Source organism: Vespula vulgaris, chromosome 17 (assembly GCF_905475345.1).
Source record: "Vespula vulgaris chromosome 17, iyVesVulg1.1, whole genome shotgun sequence".
Taxonomy (NCBI): Eukaryota; Metazoa; Arthropoda; class Insecta; order Hymenoptera; family Vespidae; genus Vespula; species Vespula vulgaris.
This window is the reverse complement of record NC_066602.1, coordinates 3623814-3647261: the sequence shown is the minus strand read 5'-3', so window position 1 is coordinate 3647261 and position 23448 is coordinate 3623814. Positions and strand designations below refer to the sequence as shown.

Below are 23448 nucleotides of genomic sequence, written 5' to 3'. Positions count from 1 at the left end.
CAGTCGGGACCGTTATAAATCTCTAGCCATTTAATATGCAAATCTCCGACAGCCTGAGGTCTCTCTCTCTCTCTCTTTTTCTTTCGGTCTGTCTGTTTCTCTTTCTCTCTTTCTCTTCGTAGTATTTCGTTTCTCACTCTTTTTCTATAGCGAACGAGTTTCAATCGCGAATGTAATTCATATACACGGGTAATGTGCTTCTCCTTTAAACCCATCGACACGTCCATCTGATATTATCAACGAGTATGTGTGTGTGTGTGTATCTGAGATTACATACTATGCTTAACATGCACTCTTTCATATTTATATATATATATATATATATATATATATATGTGTGTGTATATATAAATATATTTATATATCGAAAACAATACCAATATGGATAACTATTACAACCATCGTCTTTCGTTATCGTTTCATTATTCCAATATCATATCTCTTATAGCTAGTTTATTCATTATGTATGTACTTTATATTTAATCTCGAAGCGTATGATGTAATTATTAAATCTATATTAATTAGATATATATAAAAATGTATATATAAATAATATATCGTAAATTGGATCGCCAACTTTTCTTCGTTTCTTTCATCACAGGAACAATTGATTCTCTTCAAAAAATTCTTTTAACAATTCTCCAGAATGAATCTTAATCACGATATTGAAAAAAAAAAAAAACAAGAAAAATGAAAAGAAGAGAGGAGAAGAGTGAAGAAAAGAAAGAAGAAACATCAAAAGAAAGGGAAAAAAAGGGATAAGAGATACCAAAAAGAAAAAACAAAAAAAGAAAAACCATCATGTCTTCACATAAATAATTACATATCCATTATGTACTTTTTCTTAGCAAAGTATATCTACATACATATCTACCTGTATATCGGAACGTATATTACCTCTCTCTCTCTCTCTTTCTCTTTCTCATTTTGAATATTCCCGTCAGACACTTATCAAAGAAGGTGTGAGAAAAAGTGGCTATTTGGTGAGAGTGCCGATAGCAAACACAAATTGGTGGTGGCTCGACTAATACCCGCCGCGTTTAAGATGAATGGTCTTTTATATGGTTAACCGTGTGCCAAGGCGTTATGCGCTCCGTTAACGTTGAATTATCGGGAGTGTGTGGTGCCAAGGGTGGAGGCACACCACTGTGCAACGCCGGCACAATAACGGACCCTGCGGGTGGTGGACCCACACCATGAAGAAGAAGAAGAAGAACAAGAAGAACAAGAAGAAGAAGAAGAAGAACAACAACAACAACAACAAGAAGAATAACAAGAAGAGAAAGATCAGATCGGATCGGATAGGATCGGATCGGATATCTCCGACGGACTACGAGAAACGTCGCGGTCTTTTATCACCACCCTATTCCACCCTACTCTAAACCAACCCCCCCTCTACGAATTCCCATCCCTCATTCAGTTCTCATTCCAATAGCTGAATTTTAATCTCGACTACGTCCACCTCTCGATCGATTCGAAAATACATTATATTATGTATATAGATATAGGATATATGTGTGTGTGTAGAGGTATGTAGGTATAATGTTCTCGAACGATTTATGACCCGAAGAATCGCGCGTCGATCTTTTACTGCGATCCCAAACGATCCCTAAAAACTCTTCCTGTCGTTGTATTTATTCGATGAACACGATGTCCACCTCTTAGGAGATCCATTATAATTGCGGTGTTATAGGTGAGGTGAGGTGAGGGCAGGTGGTTATGTGTGTGCGTGTGTATGTATGTATAAAACTACTTGCTCAGAAATGATATATATAAATATTTATCTACAGGATACTATGTAGTATCGTTCTAATTAGCGATACGAGTAATCATTTCGTGTAATTTTTTATATTTTTTTGTACCTTTCGTAACGATTAAATAGCACGATTCTATGTAAAAGAAAAAGAATATCGAAAAAAGTCTATCGATCGTTTACATTGTTTAAAATACATCGATTAAATCGTAAAATTAAAAAATTGCGATTAAAAAAAAAAAGAAAAAGAAAAGGGAGACAACGTGTTTCTACTTCGTCATAGAGAAAAGCGAAGAGGTGGGGTGGGCGTAGAAGGAGATGTGTTTTATAACTGGGTTATCGAAGATTATCATTGTTTAGATAATAGTCAAGAAGTCTGGTTAGATAGAGAGAGACCTAGATCGGTTTAGAAATTCGTTGGTCCCCAACCAACGTCGTCTAATTATTGCCAAGGGGGAAAGATAGAGGTTACAATAATAGCACCGTTGGTTTTCGGATTCAAAGACTTTACTACTACTACTACTACTACTACTATTACTACTACTATTACTATTACTATGTCGTGTACCCAGACGTTCGGAAACACGTCGTGAAAACACGAGAATCCGTGGCATCACTGAACACGGGATTGATTGATGGTGGAGTCGCCATGTTTATAATTAGTCCGACGTTTCCGGGCAAAAGCGAGAAAACATAATCTCGTTTCTATACTATACTCGTTAAATATATATATATATATATATATATATATATATATATCTGTGTGTGTCCGATTTCAAGATTTTTATCGATTTATTCCTTTTTGCCTTCTTTTCTATTTCGTTAATCTTCACGCGTTAATTCCGTCAGAATTTAGAGTCAATTTTAAAAGAACCAAATGAATGTTAATGAATAGAATTTATAACGACGTGTTACGATTTTATCGAATAAAAAAAAATATATATATACCATTATTATTCTTAAAAGTGACTGTATAAAACAACATACAGATATATCGTCGATGATAAAATATTTCTGGTTAATATCCTCGATGTACGAAAAAAAATATAGAGATAGATGGATGAAAAGAAAGATAGACATAGAGATAGACGTAAAGAGAGAGAGAGAGAGAGAGAGAGAGAGAGAGAGAGAGAGAGGTGATATCTACGGTCGAGTGTAATTTAGAACGGAAACACGTCTGACAAGGCGCACACTTTCCTTGTTTCTCTTCTAGCATACGACTTGCATTCTAATTTCGTTCGTTTCTAACTACACTAGTATACTATTACTATTACTACTATTACTAATACTAATACTATTAAACGGCAGATGTTATACGTTATATTTTATCTCTATCCTTTTAACCACGTGGACGCGTTTACGACGTTAACGACGTTACCTTACGTTCGAAGGATCCATCCACGTGTTCAGGAAGCCGAATGATGCGGGTTTCGATTCGTTTTCGCAGTCTTTCGTTCACACGACTTTTCACTCTTTCTCTTTCTATCTTTATCTCTATCTTTCTCTCTCTCTGTCTCTCTCTTTCTTTCTCTCTCTTTCTCTTTTGCTATCTTTCGTCGTAGACCGTTGACCACGATCGTAACCGACTCGGTTCTATAGTGATAAAACAAATGTGTCGAAGGGTTGCTTGAAAAGTTTAGTAACGAGAACCGCGAGAAGACAACTCCGTAATATTCACTTTCGACGATACGCACGTGTGTGTGTGTATCTGGATATATATATTTTTTTTTTCTATATATATATATATAGGTAGAAGTAATATGTATGTATATAAATACGTATATAAAACTTACCTCGTTTTTGCATATAACTGAAGAGGTCATCGAGAAACTCTTTTCGTTTAGGATCGTCATTAATCTCGTATAACTGTAATTAAAAAAATGAAAAGTGTGAAAATGAGTAATTAAACAAATACATATATGTATGTATATTTACAAAGTTATGAACGCTATTTCCTTTTATATTCTTTTTCCATTCCGAAAAAAATTGAATACATAAAACATCGCATTCTTTCTAATCGATACTCTCATTTTTTTTTCTTATTTCATTAAATAAATTCTAATGTCGATTTTATTTTGATAAAAAATCGTTATAACACTTATCTATATTGTACTATCGTAATACTATCGTACTATTTCTATCTCTCTTCTTTGTTTATTACTTCTCTCTTTTATATTTATATATCTTCCCCTTTCCCCGATCACAGATCTTAACATTCTCGCATTATCATATGCATTTATAAGCATTTCGTATTTCGTAGTTTAAACAGAGATAAAAAGGAAGAAAAAAGGAAGGAAATGAAGGAAGGTATGAAGGAAGGAAGGAAGGAAGGAAGGAAGGAAGGAAGGAAGGAATAAAACGTTACTCGCGGCACGGTAATAAAAACAGGAGTGAAACGAGCGAGCTCATAGCAACGGACAGATTAGTTAGCTCCGATTATTAATGATTCCGTTTAACCCGAAAGCCCTTCGTACGAACGAAACGGGCCCTTCGGGCCTAGTTCAACTCTCTCTCTCTCTCTCTCTCTCTCTTTCTTTCTCTTTCTCTTTCTTGTATTATCATATTTGTTATGTACGATGTGCTATATCTAATCTGAGAGGCTCTAATTGCTTTTATAATACGAGTTCCCCTCACCCTTTAACTTTCGTGTCCCTTAAACGTTCCCTTGGACAAGCCGCACACGTCTCATCTCTCTCTCTCTCTCTCTCTCTCTCTCTCTCTCTCTCTCTCTCTCTCTTTTTCTTTCTCTTTCTCTTTCTGTTTCTGTTTCTATCTCTGTCTTGCTTCTCGTCTTACCAGAACTTTTGTACCTTTTTGCATAGCCATTCTACTCGTAGATCTGCCGCATCGATAAATTTCATTCAACAAATCGTACGAGAGTATCTTTCGGACGAACCTTACGAAACCTTGCTTGCCACCTAACACCATATCGAGGGTGAATAATATTTAATTTACGGCTTCGTCTCGTCTGTCGATCGTTCATCGTCCCCTTGTTTCTCTCTCTCTCTCTCTCTCTTTCTCTTTCTTTCTTTCTTTTTTCTTTTTCTATCTTTTCCTCTTTCCTCGCAACGTTACGTATTCGAATACATCGAGGAAACGAGATTAATCGTTAATTAATAATTCGTTTATAATTAATAATCGTTTTAAAATCGAATCGAACGCGTCGAAAAGCTACATCGAAATATATCGTTTCAACGATACTCTATCGTACTAATTTTATCGTATAGGAAACACGTTTAATGCGATAATTCACTAGTGTCAAATAAACCAAATGATTGCTATTGGAAACTTCAATCTTATTGCATTCTAACACGGATATCACGTGATTAGAGTCACGAATATGAGACTAATTGAATCCGATCGGTCTTTTCCTATTCGTTAATGACAGTCTACGCTGATGGTGAATTGTATTAACACGGAGGAGAAGAGAAGAAAAGAATAAAAAAAGAAAAGAAAGAAAGAGAAGAAAAAAGCAAAATGAAATAAAATTAAAAAAAAAAAAGAGAGAGAGAAAAGAAAAAAGATTAGAAGGAGATGGTCGGATCTAATCATTGGTATCGATAACGAGCTGACTCGGGACACGCGATCGGAGCACTGTTAAAACACATGTGATTTACGTATTTGATTATTATTATAGCAACGATATTGGACGATCGTTTGTCTAATGACAGGTGAGAATCAAGGTGATGATAAGAAAATTGCTATCGTATATATATCACATACACACACATATATATATATGTATGTATATGTATATATATGGTCGAGATATTATGGTCAATGACAACGACCGATCACGAAGAAAAGCAAAAAAAAAAAAAAAATAATAAGAAAGAGAAAGAAAGAGAAAAGAAACGGATAAAGAAGAAGTAACAGGAAGTGCATGGACACACGAGGCGCCATTACTTTGCGGTTGAAAAATTGCAGGGCGTGCGAGGATGGGTGGCGACGACCACTCTTCGAAATATTTACCTTCTTATGTATGGAACAATGAATCGTATTACGAGTAAATCAGGAGTAAAATATATAAGAGAGAAAAAGAAGACGAAAAAGATATATATATATATATATATATATATATATATATATATATATATATGAGTTAACAGGTGAATTGTTTTATCAATAGTATTTAATAACAGTTAATTATAGAACGAAACTTTTTCTTAATTGAATTGAAAATCAACTGTGATTTCATTCTCTCCTCTTATCATATTATTTGTTTCTAAACTACTCAAATAAACTACTCCATAAACAACGCTATCTACTACTTGCAATAGAATATATTATCCACGATATATGTATATACATTTCTACGTGATACATTGCGTTTGAGAGATCGAAGAATTATGGTAACTCGAATGAATAATTAATAATCAAGAATATTCCGAGGGAAGACAGAGATAAAGACGGAGATAAAGATGGAGAAAAATAAAGAGAAAGAGAAAAAGATAGATAGATCGAGAGAGAATGAGAGAGAGAGAGACAAGATAAAAAAAGAAATCGACGATCGATCTAAACGTCTGAAAGTAAAGTAATTAGACGAAAGGTGGACCTGAGAAATGATCTGGAAAGGGTTTTGTGGGCATCCCACGCGATAGAGTCCATCCATTTCTTCATATATACCATTCAGTTTTCATGGCAACGCCCTCGCGGGCCATCCTCTTGGCCACCCTTTAGCCGAACGAGACGAAACGAGACGAAACGAGACGAAACGAGATGAGACGAGACGAGACGAAACGAGATGAGACGAGACGAGACGAGACGAGACTCCTCAGAAGGAAGAAGAAGAAGAAGAAGAAGAAGAAGAAGATGAAGAAGAAGACGAAGAAGAAGACGAAGAAATCGAAGCAGAAGAAGAAGAGGAGAAGGAGGATGAGGATGAGGATGAGGATAAGGATGAGGATGAAGAGGAGAGGTGGTTCAACTGACGGCATTTCTCAACGGGCCATTTTGTACCACTTTCTCGTGTTTTTTCTTTGGCTATGCGAGCGATGAGCTCGTTAGGGGCAACCTAAGAGAGAGAGAGAGAGAGAGAGAGAGAGAGAGAGAGAGAGAGAGGATGAGGATGAGGATGAGGATAAGGATGTGGATCTGAAGGGGAAGGAAGGAAGAGAGGGGTTCAACCAGCTTATATTGATTGATCTACAGTTAAGCGGACTGACGGCAGCCACGTGAAGATCCGAGAGACTATCTCTCTCTTTCTCTTTATCTATCTATCTATCTATCTATCTATCTATCTACCTATCTAACTATCTCTCTCTTTCTCTCTCTTTCTTTTGGTATCCGTTTATACGAACATATCTTTCTCGCTCTTTCTTTATCTCTCTTTGTTCATCCTCTCTCAACGATGGAGGTAAATAAAGATAGGCCTACGGAATTTGCTCTCGATGATGCATGTGCCCGTTCTGCTCCGCCCTTCAACTCCCTCTCCTCTCTCTCTCTCTCTCTCTCTCTCTCTTTCTTTCTTTTATTTTCTTTCCTTCTCCCTCCGAAGCTTGTGAATAATAATTCCTGATAGGGGCCCGACGTTGATCGGCCGAACTTTTTCCCTTCCAACATTCTTGATGATCGATGTACGAGCTGTAAGTAGCGCCAGGAACTTGAAAGACTCGTGATTAGCGTCTGTCTCTCTTTTCTCATCATCGATCTGAGACCACGGGGCTAACTTCTTCTACCTTGCTTCGTTAAATCGATCTGAGATTTGATTTCTTTCTTCTTTTTCTTTTTCTTTTTTTTTTGGTTCGTTTTTTTTATTTCGATTTGTTTTTTCTTTTCTTTTCTTTTCTTTAGGGTTTGCGAAGGGTTGAGAGCATTGGGTGGAAGAAGAGGGGAAGGGCTTTCCTCACGCGAAAAACTATTTCATTCAGTTTCCAACGATATTTTTTGTTTTCTTTTTTATTGTTTGTTGTAAACGTTAACTCTCCCATACGATAATATATTCCAAAAAAAAAAAGAAAAAAAAAACAATTGTACGGGTAGTCCCGTTTTAATAAAAATTGTTCTCATCGATAAATATATCGATTAAGGTTAATCAGAAATTTTGTATATATCGAAAAGGAATTGAAATTTGTAAGTATTATATCGTTAGAAAAAAAAAAGAATAAAAAAAATAAAAAAAGAAGATAAAAAGATCATCGATCTAATCCAATGTAAACAATTTTAAAAAATTTCGTCGAGGTTTATTGACTTGGAAAGAACGTGAACTTTGCCACTGCGATGAATGTAACGAACTCTTGAAAAGAAAAACAAAGAGAGAGAAAGAGAGAGAGAGAGAGAGAGAGAGAGAGAGAGAGACTTCTCTCCCTTCTTTAACTCTTACCTTCTCAGGTATACACGTCGCTAGTTTTACGAGCAATAATTATCGATGCACGACTTTTTTGCACGGTACTAAAGATCGAGATAAGAAGATGTGTCTTCCGGTTGATAAGAAACTTCGATAGGACTTTCTTGAGACTTCTTTACTCAGTACTCGACTAAGATACGTATACATATACATATGTATTCAATAATTTCCTTTTGGAAGTGTATTTATAAAAATGGTAAGCTTTAAAAAAGAAAAAGAAAAAAAATAAAGAAACAATTAGTACAAAATAATTATCGAACGACCATTTTGCATAAATTTCAATCACAAAATTCTCCGATCACGCGTTCGAAGATAATTTACCTACATGTGGGTATACGTTCTTATCGTATCGAAAAGAGAGAGAGAGAGAGAGAGAGAGAGAGAGAAAAGAAGAAAGAAGGAAAAAAATAGATAAAGATTAACGTACATATATATGTACATACGTACGGAATAACAATGAAGAGAAAGGAAGAAAATGGAGCAATGGAAATAGCAATATGGCGTGTGTTTAGTAACGTTTCGAAGAAGAGAACCATGATAACAATAATGAGTAATCTTTATCGTGAAATGGTGGTGGAGGGAAGAGGGAGGGGTAGGGTCTTGGGAGCGTCATAAAAGTGATATAAAAGGAGAAGGAAGATAGTAACATATGTGTTTAATAGTTACAAAAAAGAAGGGGAAAAAAAACACAGAAAAAAGAAAAAAATTGAAGAAAAAGGGCTGACGGGACGTATGCGCCTTTTCCTAATGATTTACGAAGTAATCCATGTCTCTGTGTATAACCCTTTGATGTCGTTGAAATTATTATTAAATCATTCCCCTGTTTCCTTTTTAGAGTCTTTCTCTCTCTCTCTCTCTCTCTCTTTCTCTCTCTCTTTCTATCTTTAGTAACATTTTTTTTTTAATATTGACTTTAGTTAGAATCCTAAACGTTTCTCCGTAACTACTGGTATCAATGATTCTCGTGAATCACGTTAACTTTGCACTTTCTTTTTTCTTTTTTTTTTTTTTTAATATCTTTTTTAATAAATGTCACTATTAGTTTCATAGAAATAATTACATTTTGTTTCTTAAAATGCTGAAGCAACGTTAAGTTCAATTATTGTATTATCATCGTTTTTCCTTTCCTTTCATTTTGATCACTTTCGAAATTATTTGCACTCGCGAAGAAATAGAGATATTAGAGATTAGAGATTAGTTTATTATACATTGTTTTCATTCCGATCACTTTCTTCAATTCTTTTTGAAATCATAAAGAAATAAGAGAAAGAGAAAGAGAGAGAAATACGAAAAAGAGATTAGAGATTAGAGTTCACATCCGTTGAGTTTACTTTTCAAAATTGTCCAATTATACCGACCATCGGGCTGCAACTTTTTTTTTACAACGTTCAAACGAGCAGTCTAACGAGGATACTCTCGTAAATAGAAAAGGAAACGTTTTGTTACTTCAGATAGAAAGAGATAGTGAGACATCTTCCTTTGAGATATCAAGATCATGTACTTGTTTCCAGAGTGTTGAAGATGAACGAAAAAAAGAGAAAGAGAAAGATAAATAAAGAGAGAAAGAGAGAAAGAGAGAGTAATTATAATAATTATTACGTTACATGCAATTATTTTAACTACAATTATGATACTAATATACCATATATCTCTTTCTTATTCTTATTACAGATTAGTATAATATTATATTTAATTATTATAATATGGTCAATTGTTTAAGAAAAAAAAATATATATCTTTCTCTTATTATAATACGTGTATACCATATAATATATTTCATTGTTAAAGTATAGTCGCATTATTGTTAAAAAAAAAAAAAAAACGAATATCCTATATATATCCTAACATAAAAATATATAATTATATAATAGTATGCTCTAAACAAAATATACAAACGTCGAAAGAAAAAAAGAAATTACGACGATAATTATTTTCTCGTCTTATTTGAAATCATTTTACGTAGAATTTTTGTCTCTTGTCTTCGAAAAAAGAAAACACACACAAAAAAAGAAAAGAAAAGAAAAGAAAAGAAGAAGAAGAAGAAGAAGAAAGAAAAAAGTCGATCAAGTGGAGTCTTCTAATCGGCGCTTAGAAAAGGATAGATAGAGACTTAGTCGAAGATATCCCATACTGTTTTTTCTTTTTTCTCCAATTCGTTTTCTCGCGCGAACGATCGTAATACGGACGGTGATAATTGTAACTCTATGGGAAAGTCTTGTCGTTTATCGAAAATAAATGGAATCTAGGGACACTTCAATTATTGGGACTAAATCAATCGGCTTTATCCTTCGACGATATCGTCTTTCTATCTCTATCTATCTGTCTATCTTTCTATCTATCTATCTATCTATCCATCCTTCTTTCTCTCTCATGGATTGAGAAGAGTCTAATCCCCGGATGAGATCCAATCGCGTGTATATACACTTTGGTTATCCCTTTGAAAGCTCCTACTATCTTTAGATTCTCTATCTCTTTCTTTCTTTCTTTCTTTCTTTCTTTTGCTTTTCATAGAAGGATAGAGAGAGAGAGAGAGAGAGAGAGAGAGAGAGAGAGAGAATACTCTTTCTTAGATTCGAATCTTTAAATCTTTTAGGTGGATAAACGAAAAGAAAACTTTCGTCATAAAATTGTCACATCTAATATTTTTCTAACAAGATTCTCGTCATTTTATCAAATATATGTAAACATTAGAAAATTAAATACATTTATATAATACGTCATCTCTCGCGAACACTATATCGACTGTATTATTTCTAAACGAAATTATTCAAATATACGAAAGAAAATAAATAAATTGTGTGCACAAATTGTGAGCAGAAAGATTTCTTTTTTTAATTAAGAAAAAAAAAAGAGAAGAAAAAGAAAAGAGATCGAAAATTCTATTTATATATAATTCGCCGTCTATCGATCATCTTCTTTACAAGAGTAAAAAAGAAAAAGAAAAACGATATACGTATACACATACATACGTATAAAAAGAAAAATGATTAAAATAAAAAGAGACGGATAGACGGATAGATGTACAAACAGAGAGAAAAAGAGAGAGAGAGAGAGAGAGAGAAATAGTAACGTCTCTAAGTACACGTGCGTATCACCATGCACATCTATGAATATACAAATCGAGTTTAGATCAAAACAAAGATGAACACGAACGTGGACAGTTTAACGAGACAGTGACAAGCATTTCGAGTATGTATAAGTAGCGAACGACGTGAAAACGATTTTGAGATTTTCTCTTTGACGAAAGAGTAAAAGACCTCAAGTCGTACGTTTAGGAGAAGATGAAAAAGAAGATGAAGAAGATGAAGAAAGATGAAGATAAAAAAGAAGATGGAGAAGAAGAAGATGAGAAAACTGATGTCAAGAATACGAAACGGACACAGAGATAGAAAGAGAGAGAGAGAGAGAGAGAGAGAGAGAGAGAGAGAGAGAAAGAGAGAGAAATAGGTGCCAAAGTCGACAACGACGACACAACGACGACGACGACGCATATCGAACTGTCGGCGTCGTAAAGGAACATATAAAGATGACCCTTCACGTCCTTTTCATTCGATAGAGAAACGATTTTATGCTCTTAACTGGAAATATTAAATCGCACCTAAGCAACCTTTACGTTGACCGCCCTAATCTCTTCTCTCTCTCTCTCTCTCTCTTTCTCTTTCTCTCTTTCTTTCTCTCTCTTTCTTATTCCCACTTATTTTTATGTCTATCTCTTTCTCTCTCGCTCCATCCTTTCTCCCTCGCTCTCTTTCTTATTACATTTTTCTACCTCGCTTTGACACTCAACGAAAGATCAACTTTTACAGCTTCCTTCGAATTTTGATTTCTGTCTTATTTCTACGACTTTCTTTCCTATATATATATATATATATATCTTTCTCTCTAAGCTGCCAACACGTGTCCCATTCAAACACGTTTTATAAACCCTTAAAACCTTCTTTTCTATTTCTTTTTTCTTTCTCTAAACCTTTCGAAAATAAAAAATAAATAAATAAATAAAAAACAGCAAAAGAAAAGAGGATATCATCAGTCTTTCTTGTTTTCTTCTCTTTTATTCCTCTTTTTTTTAGTCTCGAGATCGTAATTTTTTTTCGAGCGGGCGATTTTTAATTATCTTCTTTTATCGATCAAATTTGATGACAAGAAATAATAACCGGGTGGTCCTCGAGATATTTCTCAGGGTTTTTTTCTTCTTTTATATATATATATGTGTGTGTGTGTATATATATATATATATTTCTCTTTTTCTGTCTAGTTGAAAATTAGAAAGAAATCGATGATCGTGAGTCGCTTTACGATCGGCTTTACTTACTTTGTTCCGTAAGTTGGAACGAGGTTAACGAGGTGCTGGAGGTCACACGTTAATCATTCGCGATGCGTATTGAGTATGACGACGTGTGGCTTTTATTATCGTGATTTCTTTTTAGTTAGCCGTCTCTTATCGTATATAAAGAAATGTCTTTGAATGGTATTACCTACGAGTTTCTTTCTGTTTTTTTTTCCTTTTCTATTCTTTTTTCTACTTCTTTTTCGTTCTTTTTTCTCTCCTCCTTTTTCTTTTTTAATACGCATTAACGAGCGAAAGTTTTTCGAGTCCTCGAAACAATCGAATTTTTGCTCGAACGTGAAATGACATAAACGAAAACAATAAACCGATAAAACAAGAAATAAAAGGAAAAAAAAAAAAAAATTACAAGTCCATCCGTTCAAAAATGTTACAACGTTTCGATTTTAAAAAACGATATTAATATAGTAGCGAGCAATCGACGCAGGACGATACGGCACGCGCCAAAACGACGATTGAATTTTTCCCGCGCGAAAGAAGAACAAGAAAAAAAACAAGAAAAGAAACAAGAAAAGAACAAAAAAAGAGAAACAGAGAGAAAGAGAAAGAAAGAGAGAGAGAGAGAGAGAGAGAAAGAGAGAGTGAAACGAAAAAAAAAGATCGGAGGAAAAAAGAAGAAGAAAAAAGAAGAAAGGACGTCTCCTCGGCACGAACGAGCTATCTCACGCGTCCACTACGTTTTCTCGCTCAAGGAGAAAAAAATTTCTCGGCACGAGGCATGACTTCGAGTCGTCGTAGTCGTTCAGTCTTCTGAGAGACGCGAATAAAAAGCTTCGACTATATCTATCTCTTCTTCTCTTTCTTTCTCTCTTTCTCTGTCTCGCATATACATACATACATATATATATATATATGTATACTCTTACTCTTACTTTTTCTTTCTCTTTCTCTGTTGCACTCACGAACGCGTGTACTAGCGCCTAAGGGCAAAGAGTTATGTGACAAGCGACAGCACCCTTCTCTCTCTCTCTCTCTCTTTTTATTTTTCTCTCTTTCTCTCTCTCTCTATCTTTTTCTTTCTTCTTTTTTTCGAGACAAGATCGACTACTAGCAACGTAAGAATTATCGACGATGATATACTACTCGTTACTCTTCTCACGTCAGTGCGACAGGTATTTTTATTCGACACCTCTAATTATCAAAAACTCGGCTGAATTTATCGATATTATTGTGGATATTAATTTTGAACGATGACGATTGCGTTTATACACACACACACACACACACACACACACACACACACACACACACACACACACATATATATATATAATTTCGATTTATTTATAAAAAGAAAAAGAAAAAAGAAATACAGAATAGAATAGAAAAAATTGACAAATAACTAACGATTAGAAATAATTTTATTATTTATATATATATATGACGATTTGGTGGTCGCACCTTTGAAAATAGGTTTCTCTACGGGATCGTAGAGAATGGATGGTTTTAGTGGTTATAGTGTTGGCAATGAGAAAAAGATGACGCCCAACCGGAAATGCGAAGCTCAGTGCGCACGTCCACCCCGCGGTCATTCGTTACTCGCGGTTAATTCCCTCGTAAATGTCGACGGAAAGAAGCCGATCGTCCGAACGCCGACAATTTCACGCATCGCGGCTACCCTCGAGAGGGAAAGAGACAAAGACAGAAACAGAGAAAGAGAGAGAGAGAGAGAGAGAGAGAAAGAAATAGAGGAAAGAGAAACAAAACGAGAGAGAGAGAGAGGTAGAGATCTTAACTGTGCATGTAACATCGTATAATATAAAACGACGCAATGCATCTTTAACGATAAAACTAATTTTTTCTTACTGTCGAGTTTTATTTTTATTTATTTTTTCTCGTTTTTGATTTTTTTGTATGCTTCTTTTTTCTTTTGGTTTTGTTCTTTTTTATTTTTTATTTATTTCCTTTTTACTGGGAAATGCATACGTCCATACATCTTTCTCTTCCTTTTCTTTCTTCTCTTCTTCTCTGGATTTATTTGATCTAATGAAGGGTTCTCAACGTTTCAATGTTATATATATATATATATATATATATATATATATATATATGGTATATTATTGGTTGGAAAATTGATGCCTTTGAAAGTCTTATTTTTATTTTGTACTTTTTAGATAAATACGAAAGACGAATTCTTTCGATTTATCTAATGATCGTGATAACAGAGATATGATTTAATTCCATAAAACAATAAACTAATTATCGATCCATTCGAAATATTAAATATAAGGAACAAATATATATTTCTCTTTCTCTCTTTCTCACAGAAACATACACACGTATAGTATTGACCTTCCTTAGTCCTTACAATATAATTTCAAAGCACGAACTAAACGTTCGATTTATTATTGTTAGGTTTTTATTTTCTTTATATAGATGTGTGTTAGCTATGAGTCATCTAACATTTTTTGTTTACCTATATGTTTTGATGATAAGAAATGTTTCTTCAATAACATTCAACAATCGACGACGATGTTTAACCGTATATATATATATGTATATTTACATCCTTTTTCTTCTATTAAATACGACGTAGCTCTTAATGTTTCCTCGAACGTCCCTCAGTCGCTTGGATAGGTCGTAACGAAGCAAACGTCTAAACTACGCGACGATTTAATCCAAAAGCGATCGATTTTATTTCGTTTTAATAATCTTCGTACGAATTAGAATTAGAATTAATATTGGAATTAGTATTAGAATTTCGAGGATATCAATTAGATTTGATTTTTAATTAGTTAACGATGAAGATTTCGAAATATATAAAGAGAAAAAAAGAAAGAGAGATAAACGACAACGAAGATTATTGCGTTTCAATATTCGTTAGACAAGATGTTATATATGTTCGATTGATATTAGAATTAGAATTAGAATTAAGCGAGATTAAGTTTTAATTAGATAAGGATATATAACATCTGTTCTCGAACATGCGAAGATAATATATATTTATAGAGATTTTAAGGTATGTGATATATATTATAGAGAGAAAGATAAAGATAGACGACGATAAAGAAAAACGACGAAGAACGTATTTATCTAATACGTTAAATGTACATTAGCTAACCTCATTACGATTTTTATACTATCGTCTTTGTAGAATAAGAATTTTTCGAAACATTTTCGTTATTAAGTTTCAACATTATTGTTTGAGATAAGGATAATTCCGTCTTATCTTTTACTTAGCAATATTTTGTGTATGTGTGTGTGTGTAAAATTTAAGAATGCAAAAGAAGAGGCGACGAAATGTAAAGGATCGATGAAATACGATTATTTTTCGATCGAATATTATTTCTCCTTTGTTCTTTTCGTTTTTCTTTTTTAATTTTATTTCTGTTCTTTCTTACTTTTTTTCTTTTTTATCACGAACGTTTGGGTAACCACTTTGTAACTCGAAGGCAACACGATCGAGCAGAAAGAAGATTTATACGACCTGTGTGCGAATACAGTCGAACAGTCCACTCGATTTAATTCGGTAGCATCGAACAACAAGAGGGAGAAAGAAAAAGATTAAGAAAGAGAGAGACAACTCGTTCAATTTGATCTCGATATCATGATAAGGTCTACTTCCATTCGATATAATGAAAAATTGAAAGAAAATAAATAAAATAAAATAAATAAATAAATAAATACATAAAAGTTTAAGCTGTATATATATATATTCAGAACGATTCTATTCGAATAATTGAAGATAATATTCATGAGAGAGATCGATTAACGATATTCGATCTATAAAATACAATTTTTTTTATATATTATAATATATATATATCTTTTTTCTTTCTTATCAAAATATACAGGATGGAAAATTATTTAAATGACTTGAGCGAAAAGTATTTAAATATTTAACTAACGTCACTGTTCATGGAGATATTTTAAATGTAATAGTAATTTTGAAAATAAGCTAATCGTACAAACCTAACTAACGGTTTAAAACTTTGAAGGTAGAATTGGCTTGAATGATCTGAGATAAAAAGAGAAGAAATAATCGAATTTTAAATTGATCTAAGAAATTTTGTTCCACCCTATACATACATATATATAAATATATATCCATACACACATCTATATACATTATTTTCATCTGGTTTGGCGAGTGGAATCTTATTTATGTTAGACAAAGATCGAAATCGACTAAGTTACAAAGCTATAGAGACAGAGAGAGAGAGAGAGAGAGAGAGAGAGAGAGAGATCTATATCATCATGGATCAAAAAGATCGACTCGTCGATTATAATAAATCGAGATTCAAATAACAAAGTATCGAATGAGCTCGAATATTACCATCTTCAACTAAACAAAAAATATCTTCTATACCTGTAGAAAAAAAAAAAAGAAAAAGAAGAAGACAAGAAAAAGAAATAAAAGGATCTACGAATTCTCGAACGATTCGTTAAAAAAGCAAAAAACAACAAACGCGTAAAAAAAAAAGGAAATAAGAAATAAAAAAGAAAAAGAAAATTGATTGGCTAAACGGAAATATTCTAATCGCACGCAACAATGACAGATTTATCGATCAATTAGAAACTCGAGACAGCGTAGACCGTAATTAGAAAACGTTCGATAATTTTTATCACACACATACAACCCACATGTAAAATAGGCACAGTATACATGTATGTGTATATATATATATATATAATCTGTCTCTTTCTATCTCACGTATGAACAATTAGAGTTCTCCTTTGTTTCTGTAAATTGCTCGTCCAGATCTACTCCACGTAACGATAGAAATAAATAATGTACGTAAAGAAGAAACAACAAAAAGAACAAGAAGAAAAAAAGAAAAAGAAAAAGAGGAAGAAGAAGGAAAGAGAAAAAATAAATCTAAGCATTGTAAATGGTAATTTACGTTTCAACGAGCAAGAAGAGACGAAGGGGAATCATGGTGGAGGGGGAGAAAGGCGGTCGTCGTCAGAGAAGGAGGAAGAGGGGGAGAGGGAGAAGGAGAAGAAGGAGGAGGAGGAGGAGGAGGAGGAAAAGAGGGAGGAGAGGAAGGAGGGTAATGTAAGAGAGTGTTAATGGACAACGGACGCTTTTCTACAGGCAAGAAAACACGAGTACACAAACCTCATGAGATTGATCGAGGTGTAAATTATTCCAACTGCTATGAGAGAGAGAGAGAGAGAGAGGGAGAGAGAATGTAAGAAGGAGAGTTAAGAATGTTACATTGGAACGAACACATTCACTTGCCTTTCTATCGAAGATCGAGTAATAATATAAATTCGATTCTAAACCAAATGATCTAACTCTATTCATCACTGTGATCTATATCCTCGTATCTCCATCCACTCTACAGCATCCTCTCTTCACCCCCATGACTTCTTACGTCAGTCTCTATTTCGATTTTTTTGTTTCGTTTTTTTTTATTTTTTTTTATTTTATTTTTTTTTTTTAATATCAAACGAGATCGGAACGAGATAATAAAGAGAAAGTTCGATATCAAATGAGATTGATCGAAGTTTACTTGTATGACAGGTAGATTAATAACGAGGAGTGATCGAGAGATCGAGAAAACGAGATATCGAAATATTCGTTGTAATCAACGATTATTATATAATATATTGTAATATTAAGATCGTTTAATATAATATTTATGTAAGGATTAATAATTTGTAAGCGATAATTATAATTAAACGAGACAATATTCGATCGTTATCAAACGTTCATTATGATTAATACGATTAATACGATTAACAAAGATTTGTCTATAAAATTATTTTATCATTAAGTTCGAATAATTCAATTATACAATGTCCGATATCAGATCGTTTTTTTATCGAGCATTATTATAGAGGATATCGTACGATCGATAAATCATATGAGATCTATGAAAGAAAAAAAAATATATATATATATATAAAATATGAATAATTTATCATTGAAATAGTTTAACATATTGTGTTCGAATGTATCATTACGACAATTGGAGAGGGAATAAAGAAATATTCACGATCTATCATAATCTCATAACGATCAATAACGTATGTCGATGATCAATATCTCTCGAAGAATTATTAAACACATAAGGATAAGAATTTTATATATATATAAATATTAAATATTAAATATACATAATAAACTACTAGCAACGTGTATGAACACGATAGAGGGATGCTGGTAATGGTGGTAGTAACAAAGATAAACAAACGAATTTCTCTTTGAGATCATCGTGTCTTCGAAAAAAAGGTTTCACGTAAGCGTTTGCTTTTATATTTTTTTTTTCTTTCTTTCTTTTTCTCTTACCAATGAAACTCGAAACAAAGATGGCCGTGTTGACGATAGAAAGAAAGAACGATATGTAAGTAGAGAAAGAGAGAGAGAGAGAGAAAGAGAGAAGATATGAAAGAAAGAAGGATAGAAAAAAAAAATAAAAAAAAGAGTGAGATAGAGAGATTGCGACTGATATATATATATATATATATATATATATATATATATATATATATATATCGACGTGTACAAGTTTTGTATGCTCGTTCGATTAGCGTAACAGTGCGAGTTGTTTCGCTTCCTCGTTAATAAGAGAGCCCTCACGGTAACAACTCCCTCGTCTTCGTCGACACTGTTGCGGTTCTTCAATACATATATATATATATATATATATATATATATATTATATATGTATGTATGTATGTATGTATCTCCTTCTCTTTCTTTATTTCTTTTCTATCGAATCCTCGTGATCTTCTCGGAGTGGAAGAACGAAGAAGAACGTCGTTTGTGGCCACTAGAGGACAATGCCTTTGCTTGTCCACTTGTCTCACCTTTTTTATTTTTTTTTTTCTTATTTCCTTTTTTTTCATCCTTTTTTTTTTATACCATTTCTTTCTTTTTTTTTTTTTAACTAAGTGAGACCGAACTGCCTGCCGAATTATTCGGTCTTTATCCGATCTTTTCTCTTCTTTTTGTTTTTGTGGATCTTAGTTTCAGTCCTTTGCAAATTGGAAGGATTAATGTTTATTCGCGTTTTGTCTTTCTATTCGGTCTTTGTTTATTTTTCTTTCTCCTAAGTATACATAAAATCGAATATCGATAATTCTTGATCGATCAACCTCGATGGATCGATCGAAAAGAAAGAACATTAAATTGACTACCTACAATCTATAACCAGATATTCAACGTTTAAACTCACTCAGAAAGACGGAGAGAAGAGCTCATAAAAATTCTCAGTTCGGAGCAAGATTAAGAAAAAAAGAAAAAGAAAGAATAATAATAATAATAAGAATAAGAATAAGAAGAAGAAGAAGAGGAGGAGAAAAAAAAATAAAACAACTACGGTAGCGGACGGTGAGATATCTGTCGAGGACAACACAGTCAAACAGGTACATAGATAGAGAAAGAGAGAAACAAAAAGACAGAGACAGCGATAAAGATAAAAAGAGAGATAGAGATTGTGATAGAGATACAGATAGAGATAGATAGATAGATAGATAGATAGATAGATAGATAAATAGTCAAATAGAGAGACAAAAAGAGAAAGAGAAAGAAAGAAAGAGAGAAGAAAAGAAGAGATAGAAAAGAATAGGGTGGTGTAGGAGGGTTGAGGCTGCTTGAGGGAAAGAAGAGAGGATAGAAGAGAAGACACGAGAGGTAGGAAAGACAGAGAAAGAGAGATTAAGAGAAGGAAAGAGAGAAAGAGGGTGGCAGAGAGGGGGGAGAGAGGAGGTTGTTCGAAGATCGGCGTGGGTAAGAGGAGGCAGTTAGCGCGTGTTTACACGACAGCGCTATGTAGCCGGCGACCTCAGAGGAACAGTCTCTCCAACCGGCCAAAGTGAACGTTTCTATTTGTCCGAGAACACCTCTCTCTCTCTCTCTCTCTCTCTCTCTTTCTCTCACTCATTCACTCACTCACTCGCTCGCTCGCTCGCTCGTTCGTTCGTTCGTTCGTTCGTTCGTTCGTTCGCTCGCTGACTCTTTCTCTCTCTATCTCTCTTTCTCACTCTTGCCGCGATCGGACCCCGTTCGACCCTCGAACGCATAATGACCCTATGCTTTCGAGAGACCAAAAGCAATGCGACTTCTATATATCTTTCTTTCTCTTTCTTTCTGTCTGTCTGTCTGTCTGTCTGTCTGAATGTCTGTTTCTTTCTTTCTTTCTTTCACTCGATTTATCTTTTTCTTCGGAGGCTTCTTTTCTCCCGAAGATTGATATTTAAATGCGAGTTCCACGGCTTATATCCAGTAGTAGTATGCCGCCTACAAAAAGCTTGTAATATCCTTTAGAGATGTATGTGTATGTGTTTGTATGTATGTATGTACGTACGTACGTACGCATCTATGTATGTATGTATGTATGTATGTATGTATGTATGTATTTCGGTTGTATCGTTTTTTGTGATGTAGATAAATTCGCGTTATTTCAATGACTTGTAACATGTCGTATAAATAAATGCATACATATATACACTCTTAGATATATATGTATGTAGGTATGTATGTAATGCATTTAATGTGGTCACTTGGTTTGGTAGTTGTTTAATTATAAAGCAATGATAACTTGAGTTAGATTTTTATATCTATTGGTATCTCTTTTTTTTCTTTTGTTTTTTAAGAATATGTTTTATATTTTATTTATGAAGAACATATATATATATATATATATATATATATATTCCACGTGGCATTTTTATTTTATATACCTATAGATTGGTATTAGGCCTACGTATGTATATATATTTATATATATACGTATGTATGTGAATGAGTTTATACGTATGTGTGTTCTACATTTTATATTTCATATATGTATGTAAGTAGTTATGTATCTATGCTAATTCCATATTCCATATTTCGTGCATATATGAATAGCTTTATAGTTAAGTTCTTCCTATGCGAGTTAGTTCTGTGAATTTAATATCTTTTTCTTTTACGTTTTGTTTCTTTTTTTTTCATTTCGTTTTCTTTTTCTTTCCTTTTTGCTCTTTCGATTCGATCAAACATCGAACGAAATTAGATATAACGACGATGAAAAAAAAACGATGCGAGAATAGGCGGCGATGAACGTATAATTAAACAAATTGGGCGATTAAATATCCGTGTATAATTATTTTCATTAATTATTTCTTTTAGAACGATCATTTAATATGCCGATAATAATCCATATGTATTGTTTGAACGTTTCTTTTTTCTTTTTACGTTTTAACATTTCGTTTGAATCGAAAGAATAAATTTGCAAGAAAATATATATATATATACATATATATAAATTTATATATGAAAAAGAAAAGGATCAATTCAATCGAATCAATTTAATCAGAAGAAAAAAGAATGATAGATTACTCGACAAATCTGTATACAAATATTTCAACCCTATCCCTTTTGGCGATTTTTTTGACGAGCTTAATTTCGTTCGGAACAAAATAGAAACCGAAGAAGAAGAAGAAGAAGAAGAAGAAGAAGAAGAAGTAGAAAAAAGAAGCGAAAAAAGAAAAATCCAAGGAGAAAGAATTTCTCACACAGCACACAAAGGACAATGTTTCCACGTAGCTTAAAGGTTCGATCGTAAACCGAAAAGTCGATTCGATCTGGTTGCCCTAACGTAGATCCCGAAAACGTCGGGGCCACTCTTTTACGATCGGGATACGACTGTAAAAAGCGATGTTTACAGGAGCACACACCAAAAGAGAGAGAGAGAGAGAGAGAGAGAGAGAGAGAGAGAGAGAGAGAGAGAGAGAGAAATAGAGACGAAAAACACAACCAAAAAAAATTTTTATTAATGATTTTATTACTCCCACTTCTTTATCATCATAAAAAAAAAGAAACAAAAAGAAAAGAAAAAAAAAACAACGATGGAATCCTTTCGAGGTATTCTCTATCTCCTTTTTTTCTTCTCTTGTTCGTTGAAATAATTTTCTATCGATGATCGAGAGATTTGCGAAGAAATTAATAAATAAAATTTTTCAACAGATAATATTTCTGAGCAATTCGTGTCTAATTAGTTTATCGATATTTTATTAAACGTCGAAGATAATAACGTAGGTCTTTACATATTGAACATGGGTTTCTTTTATGATATATGTTATCAGATAAAATAGAGATATGTACGTGTGTATGTGTGTGTGTGTATATATATATATATATACCTATATAATGACTATGAACAGTAGTGGATACTTAGATTGTGATAGTGATTTATTGTATTCGTAGGATACAGTGTTTATTTTCATATCCCTACAATACAAATACTTAAATCTTCTCTTTCATTGTACTACATATACCAACATAAAATACCTTACATATATATATATATATATATATATATATATATATATATATATATATATATACTTAAATAAAATTCCTCTAGTTATACCAGTTGTATATTTAGATACAATACGTACTACGTATACGTAATTACCTGCGTACGTATATTATTTGCATAAATATAGAACCGTATGGTTAATGTACATAAGTACTAACATAAATTAGGTAGCAACGTGAAGAGAAAGAAAAAAGGAGAAAAAAGAAGGATAGATAAATAATAGAATGGAAAAGTGTGTGATATAGAAAGAGAGATGGAGATAGAGATAGAGTTAGAGATGGATAGAGAGAAAGAGAGAAAGAAAAAGAGAGAGAAAGAGAGAGAAAGGAGAACGATTTAGCATAAGAGGTACGTTTTGAATGAGCGAAGCAACGACTTCACTCGCTTTCTTTCATCGTCAGACCTGCGAGGCCACCATTTATATGCAACGTATAGCTATTAGTCTATATTTTCGAAGGATAAGTGCCGAGTAATGTATTCCACCAGGTCCATTTGTCACGTATGCTACGGTCTCGTGAGTTTACAGGACCAAACCAATGAGAGAGAAAGAGATAGAGATAGATAGAGAGAGATAGAGAGGGAGAAAGAGAGAGAGAGAGAGAGAGAGATAGATAGAAAGGAGACAACGAGCATTCGGAGTCGCGATTTCAAAGGGATTTTCGAGATATATATTTATAATATTGTCGTTGTATCACTCAAAAGACCGACTTGAATCCTTTTCTTTTTCTTTCTTTTCTCTCTCTCTCTC

General features: G+C 33.4%; 1 protein-coding gene across 14 annotated transcripts in view; it reads right to left on the bottom strand.

Annotated features, from left to right (window-relative positions):
• LOC127069881 (protein dead ringer-like) overlaps window positions 1-23448 on the bottom strand; it is a 159050-nt gene that overhangs the window by 26037 nt on the left and 109565 nt on the right. For all 14 annotated transcript variants that reach the window (XM_051007517.1, XM_051007508.1, XM_051007512.1 and 11 more), the window contains one exon: window positions 3547-3619. In XM_051007517.1, the coding sequence (XP_050863474.1) occupies window positions 3547-3619 (73 nt within the window). The remainder of the gene's footprint in view (window positions 1-3546; window positions 3620-23448) is intronic.